General features: G+C 35.8%; 1 protein-coding gene across 14 annotated transcripts in view; it reads right to left on the bottom strand.

Moving 5' to 3' along the window:
* The window catches only part of SOX6 (SRY-box transcription factor 6), a 377,057-nt gene that overhangs the window by 345,375 nt on the left and 15,111 nt on the right, over nt 1–16,571 (bottom strand). For all 14 annotated transcript variants that reach the window (XM_042907314.1, XM_042907313.1, XM_042907310.1 and 11 more), the window contains exon 2: nt 15,857–16,097. In XM_042907314.1, the coding sequence (XP_042763248.1) occupies nt 15,857–16,097 (241 nt within the window). The remainder of the gene's footprint in view (nt 1–15,856; nt 16,098–16,571) is intronic.

The following is a 16,571-nucleotide window of genomic DNA, read 5'->3' on the forward strand; positions in this document are numbered from 1 at the left end:
CGGTTATCAAAAATCTCCCAACAAATAAGAGTCCAGGACCAGATGGCTTCCCAGGGGAGTTCTACCAGACATTTAAAGCAGAGATAATACCTATCCTTCTCAAGCTATTCCAAGAAATAGAAAGGGAAGGAAAACTTCCAGACTCATTCTATGAAGCCAGTATTACTTTGATTCCTAAACCAGACAGAGACCCAGTAAAAAAAGAGAACTACAGGCCAATATCCCTGATGAATATGGATGCAAAAATTCTTAATAAGATACTAGCAAATCGAATTCAACAGCATATAAAAAGAATTATTCACCATGATCAAGTGGGATTCATTCCTGGGATGCAGGGCTGGTTCAACATTCGCAAATCGATCAACGTGATACATCACATTAACAAAAAAAAAGAGAAGAACCATATGATCCTGTCAATCGATGCAGAAAAGGCCTTTGACAAAATCCAGCACCCTTTCTTAATAAAAACCCTTGAGAAAGTCGGGATAGAAGGAACATACTTAAAGATCATAAAGGCCATTTATGAAAAGCCCACAGCTAACATCATCCTCAACGGGGAAAAACTGAGAGCTTTTTCCCTGAGATCAGGAACACGACAGGGATGCCCACTGTCACCGCTGCTGTTTAATATAGTGCTGGAAGTTCTAGCATCAGCAATCAGACAACAAAAGGAAATCAAAGGCATCAAAATTGGCAAAGATGAAGTCAAGCTTTCGCTTTTTGCAGATGACATGATATTATACATGGAAAATCCGATAGACTCCACCAAAAGTCTGCTAGAACTGATACATGAATTCAGCAAAGTTGCAGGATACAAAATCAATGTGCAGAAATCAGTTGCATTCTTATACACTAACAATGAAGCAACAGAAAGACAAATGAAGAAACTGATCCCATTCACAATTGCACCAAGAAGCATAAAATACCTAGGAATAAATCTAACCAAAGATGTAAAAGATCTGTATGCTGAAAACTATAGAAAGCTTATGCAGGTAATTGAAGAAGATATAAAGAAATGGAAAGACATTCCCTGCTCATGGATTGGAAGAATAAATATTGTCAAAATGTCAATACTACCCAAAGCTATCTACACATTCAATGCAATCCCAATCAAAATTGCACCAGCATTCTTCTCGAAACTAGAACAAGCAATCCTAAAATTCATATGGAACCACAAAAGACCCCGAATAGCCAAAGTAATTTTGAAGAAGAAGACCAAAGCAGGAGGCATCACAATCCCAGACTTTAGCCTCTACTACAAAGCTGTAATCATCAAGACAGCATGGTATTGGCATAAAAAAAAAAAAAAAAAAAAGCTTCTTTATTCACAAATGGGAACACTTCAAGAGTGTGGAGCTGGAAGCTGGGGTTTCTTGGACATCTTCCTCTATCTCTATGTGATCCCTTCATATGATCTTTCTCTCCAAGATTTTAGCTTCAGACTAGTTGGACTTGTTACATGGTAGCTCAGATTGCCAAGGGTGCATACCCCCAGAAAGAGTCAGATGAAAGCTATATCACTATTTCTAACCTAGTCTGAAGAGTCATGCCATGTAACTGTCAGTGCAATCTATTCAATAGTAAGACACCAAAGCACATAGTCAAGAGGGTGGGACTTAGACTCTGCCTTTCTATGGGATGGAGTCAATATTATATCTTCAAATAGTTGCTGTAAGAAATGAATAGTATATAAAGTGCTCAGAACAATGATAACTACCCTTACTAAATTCAAACGCCCTTTGTCCAATAGTCTTGTGTTTCCATTTTTAATTCTGAAAATACAGTCATGATGACCACTGGCACCATTTTTAGGTTTTAACTTATTCTTGTTCATCTAAGTATAATAATAAATACTACATGACATTACTCTCTTCTATATCAATGCCCAAAAAATCACAAACTAATATAAAGTCATCCCAAACAAATTCCAAGACCTGACCCCTCACAAAACCCCAGTAACCTTAACATTGGTAATTAGCTTTTTCTAGGGATACATTCTATCAATTCCCACTTAACCTAACTGCATATGGGTTATCTCCATTCTGTCCTGGAGCAGCTACAGTACACTACTGCTCTAATTCATCTGGGTTGCCAACTGCACCTTGACCAAGAATATGAAAGGGTAGTCCTAACTGCAAACAGAGGAGAACTGTAGGCTGAGGTTGCAAAAGTCAGACAAGATGTCAGGAACCGAGACAAGCAAAGACCATAGGTCAGGAATGGAATCTTGCCCTACATAATGGAGTTGAAACCTACATACAAATGGAAGTCACTGGTGCTGGGAGAAATGATTAGGAAATAGCCTCTCTATGCAGCTGCATGAATCAACTTTCCTACCTGCTGCCCAACCTAACTGTAGGGACAGAATATTACCCTCTCTTACTCTTTCCTCCACCTACTAGCAAGGCTGAATTAAATGTGTCCAGTCTTATTGCACTCCTGTTGTCATTTTGTTTTTGTTTTTGTTTTCCATTTCAGTTATACTGCCTTTCCAATTACAGCTTTATCCTCATTCTAGTCTACCTGCCCGCCCCCCCAGATAAGATTATTGGGATACCAAATTATAGGTTTGCCCCTGATTTCTGACAGCCTCCAGTCTACAGCAAGATTCTGTTTCCTTAAACCCTACTTCAAATCATTCAAACAAAACCCAAATCCTACAAAATGTTCTTTTGAATACTTTCTTACTGAGGCATTCGATGATTCCCTGTGGTGTGTGTTCTCCCGACTGTAATGAGTAATAAAACCAATTTGTTCCATTACAGGTGTGTTCTTGGTAGTCTTTGACTGAAGGAAATTAATGGGATGCAATGTGTGTAAAGAAATTAAACACAATAATAAAACCAACTAAAAGTTGGTGTACTACCAATTCAGCCATGTCAGTGATCAGTCTTCTCTGCCAGAACAGATGGCTCTACACCCCTCCTTTTGTATGCACTGCATTTTATATATTTTAAGTTTCAATTAAGCATTCAAGTTACATTACATATACACATGTATTTTAATATATTTTAATTAAGATATATATATCAAGATATATATATGTATATATATACACATATATATGTATATGCACTAGATACGTACTGCTTTTTCTGATTCCCCACTTCTAACGCTCTTTTTTGATGAGCCCAAAACTACCTGACAACTGTGCGGTATAAGACATATTCTACTACAGTATTATGGGGTGACTGACAGATAAAGCTTTACCTAATCTAGGTTCCAATAACTTCTTGCTAACAAAGGAACTGTAACCTTTTTAATATGCTGAAAACTAAATTGCTAACATTTATAGGTTCTTTCTCAGAAGAAGAAGTACATTTTTCTCTAATGTGACATATTTTAAGGAAAAGCATTGGTTTAAGGAAGCTTAAATAAATGAAAACACTGAATTTGGTTCCAATTAACAGCAGGTTATTCTTGATAAAAGTATCATTAACTCTAAGAGTAAAACAAAGTTTTATTCTTTTTCTCTTTTATTAAAACTGATACTTGGGGGCACCTGGGCAGCTCAGTCTGTTAAGTGTATGACTCTTGATTTTGGCTCAGGTCATGATCTCATGGTTCATGGGTTCAGGCCTCACGATTTCAGCTCAGGTCATGATCTCATGGTTTGTGGGTTCGAGTCCCACGTTGGGCTCTGCGCTGGCAGTGCACAGCCTCCTTGGAATTCTCTGTGTCCCTTCCTCTCTCTCTGCCCCCCTCTCACTCACTCATGCTGTCTTTCTCAAAATAAATAAACTTAAAAAAAACCCTGAAACTTGGTAGAATATATTAGATTTATATAGCATTCTCAAAGTTGGCACAAAACCATGCCACCTTACGCTATTATTATACTGTTTAATAATAATAAATTTATTCGTTATTCATCAGAATATAAATTTATTACCACTATTTACTACAGTGTCATGATTCCTCAAGTCTAATAAATAAAAGCTATTGTTTTAAAGTGTTATTTTGATTCAAAGAAAAAAATCACAATACTAAGTTTTTTTAAATGTCCTCATCACCATGATATTTAATAAATGGAAATAAAATACAGAAAAAATACTAAATTCCCCAACTTGTCAAGACAAGCACATAGAAAAGCTTTGCCTCATCTATACATATCACCCTCACATATTGAATCAAAATCTCAAGATTCAAAGGTCCTTAAAAATCCAATTGCTCAATCCCACCTAAGATTCATACCCCGTGCAGAAAAAGGTGGTATAATAGTTAACAAAACATAGGCTCTCTGGGCCAGATTTTGCAGTTAAATCGCAATTTTTCCATCTACCTGCCATATAACACAGGTGAGTTAGTCAACCTCTCTGTGTCTTAATTTCCCCATCTATAAAATGGGAGTGATAACAGCAGTACAGAACCTATCTCATAGCATTGTTATGAAAAACAGATGAATTAATAAAAATAAAAACTCTTAGAACAGTACTTGTAACATTGTAAGTGTTCATTAAATGGTGATGTTGGTGGTAGTGATGTTCACTGTTACAATATCTCTTACAAGTAATTCTTTTGGCCTCTCCTTAAACACCTCCATACCTCCCAAAGCAGTCTGTGCAGGGTTGCCAAACATTCCTATTAATAAGAATATTAACAAAAGAATATTATAGAATATTATTATATTAATGTTAATAAAATATTAATAATATTTCAACCTTTCTTATATCCCATGTAAACATTCAGAACGACAACATTTTAAAACATACAGCTATTATACTACCCTTATATCTTCTCTTTTTCTAGGCAAAACATCTCTGATTTCTTCCTCATAAGACATGGTTCAGCCATCCTGATCATTCTCCCTTGACTGTGTTCTCATTTGTTTCTCCCGCTCTTAAATAGTAGTGCCCTGAACTGAATGTACTCAATATTCTAAACAACAGAGAATTAAGGCACACTATCACTGCCTTAGAGACATCATATTTTAAACATCTAATGTCACGGGACAGGCAGCCCCAGAGATGAGAATATTTTATGATTTTTTGGTAATGGAATAGTAAGAAGATCTTTCAGGCACATGGGACAACATTCTATCAAGGTTCAGCTATTAGCTGATTTGTGTGCCTACCAACTCCAGACAGTTACTTTCATCTGGCAAATCATTAGTATTCAAACTACCATATGACACTCAACTTAAACAACACTACCGGGCTAGGTTGAGTTGGCTAAGACAGTTTCAACTTTGAAGCCCAGAAAGTTAAAAGCAGCAAGAGACTTGGTGATTACAGCTCAAATCTTTCATTTTTGAGATGGGGAAATTGAAGTCCAAAGATATAAAGTGACTTCTATAAGGTCACACAGCAAATTAGTGGCAGAGATAAATAAGGCAATGTCTTTTCCTCTAAGTTATGTTTCCTCTAAATAATCTCAAGGAAAACATTTCCACTAAATCAAAAATTTTTGTTTATTTGCTTGCTTTTTACAATCTGAGGCTTTAGGGAATAAGGGGTGTGATTATGCAGAAGTTAGAGAAGTATAATCGGACAAGTTTTAACAGAGCAAGTTTCTTTGCATGGAGAGCCTCAAACAATTCCACAGAGCTTTTCTTATGAGATAAATACTTACTCTAGTGTCAAGTCTATTATCTTCATGGTGTCCTTTTCTGCAGTTGTTTTTCTCTTTCTTCCCCATTAAAGAGATACCAGTGCACTTATGAAAATAACTGTATTTTTTATATAGAATCACCAAAGCAGCTAGTATGCTTTAAATGAACCGAAGGCTATGGTAGATGCCTAAATTATACGTACATCACTGGATCCAGGTATCAGTAAGATCACCAGGAACCCATTTAGCTATCACCCAAATGAGGAATAATGAAGAGCCCTTTGAAATAGTGGACAAACCCAGACACCAGAATTTTGAAGCTGAAGCAAAGGAGGTGAAGTAAAAAACCTTCCTAACCTATACCCCAAACAGGCAAATAGCCTTAAAAATAGGAGAATCGGGGCACCAGGGACCTCTTGTATGACACTGGCTCAGAATTAACAGGGAAGAGAAGAGCTTGTAGTATGACACAAGTAATCTGTTGAAATGCCATTTAATCCAGCTTCTGGGAAACCTCCCCATAATTCAAGACAGAAACCTGGGCTATTGTAAGGGAAAGGGATCTGCAATCATTCAAGGGTATCAGAGTAGCTGCAGAAAAAAATGAGATATTAAAACTTTGAGGAAAAAAGGTAAGGTAGTTGGGACTCACTAGGGAAAGGGTAGTAATTAAGCCCCCCGGAAACAAATATCGGTATAATAATTACCTATGTCTTGGTTGTCTATCTGAAAATGATGAGACTGGGGTCACATAAAAAATAGTTCAGCATATGCCCTTTATATCTCACAATTCTTAATATTAAAAAGGACCAGATCCCAATCAAGTCCTGTTAAATCCGTTTGTTACCTAACAGAGATCCTGCTCTATTAACAGTGAAGTCCTCCCATGGCCTCGTTTGTCCAGAGATGAACAACTAGAGAACAAACTGCTGCCTCTGTCATACACACTGAAACCTCACAACTGCTCTGGGGATTCCAACACCTCCTCTCTTCACTGGATCTTGTCCAGTGAGGGTCCCAATTTAGAGAATTACACCACAAAAGCCTTCAAATTTCATACATGTAAAGGATTAACAAGAAACTCTTGGTAACCCAGAAATTTTAAAATCACCTCTCCAGTTCTCTGATTTAAGCTTTTAACACACAGAACAAGTACAGAGAGACTAAAAATGATACCTCAGAGACTGTGTTGCTAATAAAACATCTATTCTATCTATCTGTATTTACATTTCCAGGAAAAGGGAAAGTAGGCACAAAAATGTCACCAATTTACCAGAAAGCAGTAAGTAGAGGTCTAATTCTGTCTTCAGATGCCCTCAATGTCTGGAAGCCATACATTGCTATACCTGGGGGCAGCACACAACCTGGAATTGATGGCTCACCTACAGTCTTAGAGCCCAGCCTCTTTCTCGAGGGGCAGCCAGTAGGGAACATAGGCATGAATTTATATTTTTTTCTCTAATTTCCAAATACTCAAAAAACTCAGATTCAGGTCATTCCTTGCTTTATTGTGTGCATCCTCATGGATCCAAGGACAGTAGTCAAAAGGACAGCGAAACTCTATTCTTACTCACAATTTCAGAAAGCTAAAAAAAAAAAAACTATAATCAACCCCTATACAAGATATGCCAGTATAAGAACAAGAGGTATGTTTGGTAGAAGCACACCGGGAACAAAATAATTTCAAAAACTGAAGGCCACATATTAACTCTGAATTCAGGAGCAAACTTTTCTCAATTTGTTTATGGATTACATTAGCTTAATCTTAGCTAACCCAGTCCTTCTGTAAAAAAGCTACTAAGTCACCACTAGAGCTAAACAAAAAATTCCTAAATAACAGTAATTGCCAAAAAAAAAATGTTCATTTTGTGTGTTTCAAGGTAAATGAATCTCTTCTATTATGCCACCATAATCTATTTATGCTTAAATGAGGGCACATTTCTTCCCAGAAGTTTAATGAACTTGAGAATATTGTATTCTACGTACTCTCAGTACACCAGCAGTGAAAACAAATCAGAGTTAAATTATAATGAAAGCAAAAGTTTACAAAATAGTTCCCAATCATTTTATTAAATAAGGTTTCCATTTTCTGGGATGGTAATGAAATATAAAGAAGATAAATGAAATGTATAAATATTCATTTCTAATTTTTACCTGATTATAAAATTTTATTAGCAAAGGTTTATAATTTATACTTTGGATTTGAGAATGTGGTTTACACAGAGATATATTATTGAACTCAATTTGCATCACCTAGAAAAATAATGCCTAGAGGTCATGAGAATGCAGTAATACCAAAATAATACTTAAAAGGTTAATAATATAAAAAAATAAGTGTCATCACATTGAAAGGTATATTAACAAAAGCAATAATGGCTTGAAGTTGTTCTTCTTTTAAAAGGTTACATTTCTCTTGGAAAGCAAGGAAAACTTCTTATTGCAGAGGACAATCAAACAGTGGGATAATTTGCATATCAAGATAATTAAGGCACATTCATTAGCAGTGTTCAAGAAAGATTGGGTATGTTCATGTAAGGAACAGAGTAGGCTCTTTCCTGCTTAATGCAGGTGGTTTGACTCAATAATCAAAGAGAGCCCTTTCAATCTCATCTCCAAATGATTCATTATGGTAAAGTTGCCTTTATGGAAAGCAACCCTATCCAAATTAGTGTGAGAAGAAGGTAGAACAGGAGGAGTGAAAATACAATCCCAGCTTCCTCCTTCCAAAGCAAAATGCTCCCTATCACAAGTACTACCATCTTATTCAAACTGATATAGAAGGACCTGAAGATTCATATCTCATTCTAATCATGAAAAGTTCAAATTAGTCATGGAAAAGACTGCATGCTATATAATATATACATTGCTCTCTACAACACGTTGCTTAGAAGCCTTATAGGAATGCACAGATTTCATTATTCCCGTTATCATACTGCATTATAGTGATGTATCCCAATCATCACTAGGCAAGAAGGAATTCTGTACAAGAAAGTGTACATTAATCAGAACCACTTATATAGACTGTGGAGTTCTGCTTTAATCAGAAAATTACTGGTGTCCTGAGATCAGCTTCCATTGATTAATACTGATCAATTTGATAAAAAGTCTATCCAAAAAAAAAAAAAAAAAAAAAAGATAGTCTACTGTATTCAAATGTCATTTGGATCCATCGAGAAAATAAAGCTATCTAGAACAGGCCTGGCTCAATCAGGTTGATTTGCTACACTAGATCATCCTAGATTTTCTATTAATAATCAAGTCTTATTTTAAACAATTATTGAAAAGTGATCTTTCCTAAGTGTTTGAAATGCTAAAGAACCCAAACTATACTTTGGTCATGAAGGAATATTTGCATATGTATAGTCAACAGGAAAAAAAACAAACCACAGGAGCAGCCTTGGCATCACAATGACGTGTACACTAGCAGCATATTGGTGAAAGAAATGAAAACAAAATATTTTTGAGGCATAAAGATATCACATAAAAATGAAGCAAATTAGGGGAATATTGGTTGAATCCCAGAAAAGATAATCCTTATGAACATGAAGGAATGCTGTAAACTGTAAGTGAATGCCAGTAATGGAGTTTGTTAAGAGATTCATGTTATAGTCAGTGCTCTGCAAACTCCAGCCACTGGCTCTTATACAGCCTAAAAGATTAAAATAAAAATAAACATGGCATATCTCGTCTCCTTGAAAACATTCTGTATACACAATTTTATTACACTGAGGAAAAAAAAATACCAGGGCCTGATATTCCTTGAACTGTCAAAATACAAAAGAAATGAAAAAAAGTCTTTGCACAGATGTAGCAAAGTACTGGATTTTTATATTTTGGCAGGTGCTCAATATGCAGCCCACATAATCACATGTTAATGACTGGAGTGTGTTAATCAGCATGCATACCTGATTCCTTCTTGCCCAAGGGGGAAAAAAGCCAACTATACCAGAGCATGTTAATGTTTCTACTTTTGATAAAGATTTTGATAATATGCTAGGTAAGAAAACTTTTCCAAAAAGTGTATTTAAAGATGTATTATATCATTAAGGTTCATAATAAAATAATTCCAGTTTCCATAAACATCAAGATATTTTCCAGTAGCATACCAGTAATCATTTTGTTTAATGTAAAGAACCCAGATTTGGGAAAGATCTTTTTTTAAAGATCTACATTTTTTTTATTAGCAGGAATGAAACACTGCACATAACCAGGGTGTAGAAATACAAAGATGATCATTGTGTTAACACTAGACATCAGTTGTCTGTTTCACTACCCACACCATGCAATAAAATATAGTTTTACTTTTTGGTTCAAATTGTAAGTACATTTCTGTCATTAAATTTCTGAAATAGGTTTAAAAAGAGACAGTACTATGTACTAATACAGTTTCAAATTTACAGAAAATGGGAAATCTACAACAGAGCTTCCTGGAGAACGTTGTTTCATAACTCAGGAGACAAGGGCAGACAGTTTTTCACTTGTTACCAGAAGTCTAGGTTTGAAATTTACTTAAATTGAATGAATTTCCAAAATCTTAAAATGAGAGGAGTAGTAACTAAATTTTCCAGGAAGTCTAAACCTTGTCAGTTCATGGTTCTTTTCCTGTGATTCACAGACCAAGCAGGTACAAAAAGATGCACATAAATCTTGTCTTAGGTGTTAAGATTACAAAATGGGACCAGGCAAACTAGTGGGTTTCACTATACTCTCTAAAGTACAGTCTCAATAAAAGTGAGAAAATACATTTCATTTGGGTGTTATTTACTATCTTAAATGACTAAATCTTACCAAAAACTGGCAACAAGTTTTTAAAATCTTTTAAAAGCTTAAAAAATTAGAAATCTTCTAAAATCCTACCACAACATAAATAATGGTGGAGAAGGATTAAATCCTCACTCAAAATTCCTGGACTATGTTATCATGTATGACAACAGCTCCAATCCCAGTCACAGTACAAAGTTCACACCAGAATTTTTATGACTCAAAATGAACTGCATAGAACACTCCAGAGTTGATTAGCAACTTCTTTGGACTAAAAGCAAGAAAGGCAGAAACGAGAAATTGTTTACGAGCAAGACAGTATTGTTCCTAGTATTTATTAAATATCCCAACATGCCTATGACTATTTTCTTTCAATTACAGCAAAGGCCATCATTGGCATCTTTTATTTACAGTGAAAAAATATTTTTAAAACTTTTCTAAAAGATAAAACTCACTCAGGGGAATTTAAGTAGATCTCTAAAATACGAAGCTCTGATTTTCTGGGGCTGAAGGTCCAGCATGGCTATTTTTACTTAATTACACCAGAAATTGAAAGGCAGATGCATATAATCCCATTTTGACTTACATTACATATCAATATAAGCATGCAAGCAAGAGCACAACAATCTTGTTGTCACTTTTTGGATCTTGTAAGAGATACTGTTGGTACTCTGCCCACATCCTCATGGCCTGCCCCAGAAGTCACCTGCAACCAATTCCCTCTTAAGTAAAAAGCTTCTGTCCTCACATGGGACCATTTTCTGTCCAGGAACAAGCCTACCCTTGGCCCTCTTCCTTGATCTTCACAATTTCATTTCCTGTTCATTCTTAACTAAATTTCTGCTCTCTTGACTAACATCATGGCCACAAGGCTTAAAATACTCTCCTCAACTTCTGTGTGAATCCTGTCCTCTTCAGAATCTAGGGGAACTTGAAGAATAACCTCTCTAATTGTTCACTCTTCCATTTACCCTCAAATTCTCATGGGCACTATTGCCATAATTTTCCTACTAGGTGTCCTTGTTTCTGGTATTATCTCCCACAATCTGTATCCTGCACAGCAGCCAATATGATTTTTAAAACATAAACCAAATCATGTTAGACTCTTGCTTAAAATTTTCCAATGGCTTCCTGTTGCACTTGAAGTAAAGCCCAAACACCTCACTGTAGCCTGTGATACCCCCAAAGTCTGTAGCATCTGACTTCCTCTTTGATTTCATCTCATACCATTCTCTCTCACACCCACTCCATTCCAGTCACTCTATTGTTTTCTGTTGTTCAAATACACCAATGAAAAAGGCTGCTGCACTTTCTGTATATTCTAGCTGGGTGTCTTCCCCCAAATTTCTGCATAGTTTGTTCCTTCTCATTCAAATCTCAACTCAAAAGTCACACCTTCAAAAAGACCTTCTGGACTGTTTAGTCATTCTTGATCACATTTTCTTATTTAATTTTCTTTATTCCACTTATCATTGTCTGACATTGGCTCACTCTGTGAAACTTCTTTATTGTCTGTAATACTACTAGAAGTTCCAGGATAGCAGGGCTCTTTCCTGATTTATTCATAAGAAAGTCCCTGTGCCTGGAACTTAGTAGGTGCTATATATTCAAGTAATCTTTAGGAGACAATGGTTACACACAGTATCATACTTCCAGTCACTAAATATAACCATAAAATGTTCCTTCATCCTTGTTAACATTGAATAGAACGATACACTACACATTTTTTCCATGAAAAAATGATGTGAATTTATTACTGTCTAATGAATCAGTCCTTATGGGAACAAAAACACCTATCAGGAGACAGTGTCAATATTCCTCTGGGAAAAAAAAAGTACTGGCACACCCATACCATAATGAAAATAGTAGTGGCTGTATATAGTGAAAAAGGACAGTAAATTTTTATTTACACTAGCTTTTCAGCCTTCAGATGGAATTTATCAATTTACAGGAAACTTAAAATCAAGAATTTTGGTGTCTATAGCATAAGCTATTATAATTAAAATCAGAGCCTAAAACTTTTTAATCTCAAATTGGTCTTTGAATGTCAAACTCTAAAATTTCTATTCTCCTTTGCTTATGCCACAATGAATTATCTTCCTTGTTTGAAACTGTGGGGTCTCATATTTTGTTGGAACGCCACGTCAGAATAAGCAGAATTTCAACATTTCAAGATTTTTTTTTTCTAATCAGGAAGTGGGGATTAGCAGAACTTCTCTGCTTTGTCTTTACCCCCTCTTTACAGTAAAGCTCTTCTGTGGTCTTAATATTTCAGAGTTAAACCCTTCCTGAACCCAGGAGATAAGAAATTTTTGTTTCTTACTGTTCATGAGTGAAGGCCATCAAAAAAATTAATAACTGGAAACTGAATAGGTGCTAATAGAATTTGTGTTACTGTTTTTTACTTTAAAATTTTATTTCTCCACACCTATTTTATGGGGTTCAATTACAGTGGGTAACAAGTATAAGAGAACAACCAAGTTTCACTTAACATCATGACAATACTTTTGGATTCCTAATTATTTGAAAGTGGAATGAGGTAAAATGTTTATTAAATTTTACTTCAGTCGTCTCCCCACCCCAACACATACACACACATGCATGCGTGCACATATACACATATGCATATGCGCGCACACACACACACACACATATACACACACTCGATATGTAGGTTTTCAGGACTGCCCAGAAACCTAAAATCCTTTCTATTGTTTTTCTTCCCCATAAAGAAAAACTGGTTGGTGATATGATACTTGCAGTGTAAGTCATTACAGGTCTGATGCTACAGTTGTTACACATTATTGAATCTATCGAATGAAAAGGGAGCACAAAGGGAATTTCCAAATGCAGCTGCTATTTCCCATTTGTTAAATCCTTTTATTATACCATATAAGTACACAGCTGGGAAATACTATAGAGTGGGAGTTAAAACAAAATATTTTGGCTTCTAGACATTCAGAATACACAAAGGCTCCAGTGGAAAGCAGTGCTTGATATCAAAAGAGAGTGAAAGTTTGAAAACATTTCCAGCAAATATGATTTCTTTTATACTAATATATAACATATTTGCGAATTTAACTATTTTATACGACCATAAATCCCTCTTAATATAAATTTGGTAAGCAAATTATTAATATCTATTTTCTGATAAAAGTTTAGATCATAAAACTTTGCAAATAACTCACTGAAGCAATTTGGCACTTGCCAAGATACAAACAAAATTTTACAGTTCTCTAAAGAAGTAAAATTTAAAGGGTATTATTTCTGCCTCAACCTATATTTTTCAGCTTCATTACTTTTATTTGTCCATGACTATATTTGGCATAAGTGGTAAAATAGATCTTGAGTCCATCCTTTCTCTCTATCCCATTTGCCCAAACCACTACCATCTCTTAACTGGACTTCTTAAGTAGGCTCCCAATAGGTCTTACTCCTTTCACTCTCTCTCCTTCCCATCCATTCATACTACAGACAGAGTGATCTATCTGCAATGTTCTAAAACCTTTCAATGATTCTCCATTGCACTTAGATGCAAACCTCATTTCCATCACATAATCTATATGGTCTTGTTGGATATAGCCTCTACCAGTCTCTCCAACCATATCTGATGCTACCCTGTAACCTCATTCATTACACTCCAGCCACTAAGACTATCTTTCATTTCCTGATACTCAGCTATATTTTTCTCCCCTCAAATATTTCCTCCATGCTGTTCCCTCTGCTATTTTTACTCTTTCTTCTATTCTTTGTCTGGCTATTCCTATCATCCTTAAGTCAGAGAGGGCATCCCTATCCATCTATTCTAAATTAGGTTTATCCCATTATGTTCTCACATAGCATTCTGCTCTTTTTCTTCCTAACACATGTCACAATTTTAATTATATACTTATGTATGTGTGTTTATTTAACTTCTGTCCCCTCTCCTAGATATTAGTTCCATGAAAGCATAATCATTCATGCTTTTTCCACCACAATACAGCCAGCACCGAGTAGAACACTGAACCCAGAAAAGGTGCTCCATAAATATTTGATGACATAAAAATAAAACATGGCCCTACTATATTCTCAAAAAGCCAGTGGCAGTGACTAGCTATTTCACCCTTGCTATCTTGGAAGTACAAAAATGATTAAGTTCAATCAGAAAAACTTTTAGTCTTGCCTTATTATACTTTCTCTTTCCCCATGTAAGGAAAATAAATCTTCCAGTGTATCTATTAATTGTGTAATGATAATCCCCTGTGAACCTAAGTTCACAGTCTAGAAAAGTTAGTCTAGAAAAGTCTTATTTTTCTCCCAATCTCCTACTTTTCACCTACTGTTACAGAGCACTAGTTGTACCTGCAAAATCACCTGAGAAAGAAAAATGTCTGCCTCCATAATTTATGGAATCAAGTCTTCGACATTAAGCATTAAGCACAGAGCAAGAATTTAAACATAGGTTATCAGTTGTAAAGGCGTTTTTAAATATTACCTTATTTTTTTACTAAAGAATATAACTTTTCATGACAGGCCACTTAAGATATCTTTCATTAACATCAACCAAAAGTTAAGAAATGTAAAACAGGTTTTCAATTCCTACTCTAATAAAATATGTTAAGGTTTTGGTCAGTTGTAGATGCTAAAAAATTGGACATTTTTGCTTTAAACTAGACAATGCCACTTACCGTGGCCTCTGTTTTGATGGCTAGAGACAGAATTTAGCATGGGAAAGCTGGCTAATACACTCCCTGGATCTGATGTTTCTACCTTCAGGGCAAACTCCTGAAGTCTGATTGAATGATACTCAGGAGCTTTGCACGTCCTTTTGAAATTAATGTATAGGCACAAAGTGAGAAAAGCTTTATCATAAATCAAAAATGACCATTAAAAATGATAAATACCTGCATTTCCTCCACTGAATATGTATTCACCATATGACCTCATTCACATAGACATGTTTGCTTAATACAACATTTCAATGTTAATACACAGCCACGCTTTATTTGATCGTACCTATTTTGTGTTATTATCAAGTTTACCACCTTATTAAGAAATTCAGAGAGGCGCCTGGGTGGCTCAGTCAGTTGAGCGTCTGATTCCTGATTTTGGCTCAGGTCATGATCTCACAGGTTCATGGGTTCAAGCCCCACATTTGGCTCTGCGCTGACAGTGCGGAGCCTGCTTGGGATTCTCTCTCCCCCTCTCTCTCTGCCCACCCTCCCCTGCTCCCTTTCTCTCTCTCTCTCTCTCTCAAAATAAATAAATAAACTTTAAAAAAAGAGAGAGATTCAGAAAATAAGATAACCAAAACTCCCCCAAATTAAATTAAATATCTTTTGGCAAGTTGACCTAAGAATGTATAAAAAACTAAATCAGAAACCATTTTCCAATTTTTCCCAGTTACTAGCATATTAGTAATATTAATAATATACATGGTGTTTGTTTCATGATCCGAACACAAATAATTCTATGATATGTATTTTGAGCTTTCTCTAAAACATGTATTTGTGATGAGGCCATACTAAAGGACACGCTTAGTGACAGTGGCCAGATTTTAAAAGCTCACCATTCTTTGCTGAGACGACAGAACAGCGTCCCAGTCAGCATCTTGTTGAATGGTATTGACAAGTGTTGGTAGCTCCTCAGAGTGAGGTTTGTTGTGCATTATGGGGTGCAGAGGCAGATGGGAGGCCACATGTTGATCACCACCCTCTTCCTTTTCCCTTGAGGTCAAATCTTGGGTCATGGCTTCCTCTCCATCAGCTGCACAGGCAAATGGAGAGGTGGCTTGCTTGGAAGACATTCTTCTGCAGGAGAGAGAGAAAGAGCATGGGTTCAAAAAATCTGTCAATGACAAAAGAACAAACCATCCCTTACATTTGACTAATTCAGGAAAAAAAGTAGGGTCTCTAACTTCAAGTTGTTTATGAGCTACTTTAAACCACTGATAAAAGTTCAGCTCATCTGTACCACTCTCCCTCTCTGCTTTTAACCCAGCAAACCTCTTCCTAGTAATTGCTACACATCTCCCTTCTCCATCCACAAATGAAATTTTCATGGAACAGGTTTTCATAATGTATAGTATATGCATATGTGTATTTTTCCTCCCAATTCTCCCAACTAGATTATTAGCTTCTTAAGAGTAATTCAGTTGATGGCTAACAATGGGGGGGGGGGGAGGGGGAATAAATAAATAAGTGAATAAACTGGCAAATAAGCCAGTTTGAAGAATAATTTCAAAGTACAAATATCCAAATTTCTCTTACGCTTTATGTAAGAAC

The sequence above is a fragment of the Panthera leo genome, chromosome D1 (assembly GCF_018350215.1).
Source record: "Panthera leo isolate Ple1 chromosome D1, P.leo_Ple1_pat1.1, whole genome shotgun sequence".
In the NCBI taxonomy this organism is placed as follows: domain Eukaryota; kingdom Metazoa; phylum Chordata; class Mammalia; order Carnivora; family Felidae; genus Panthera; species Panthera leo.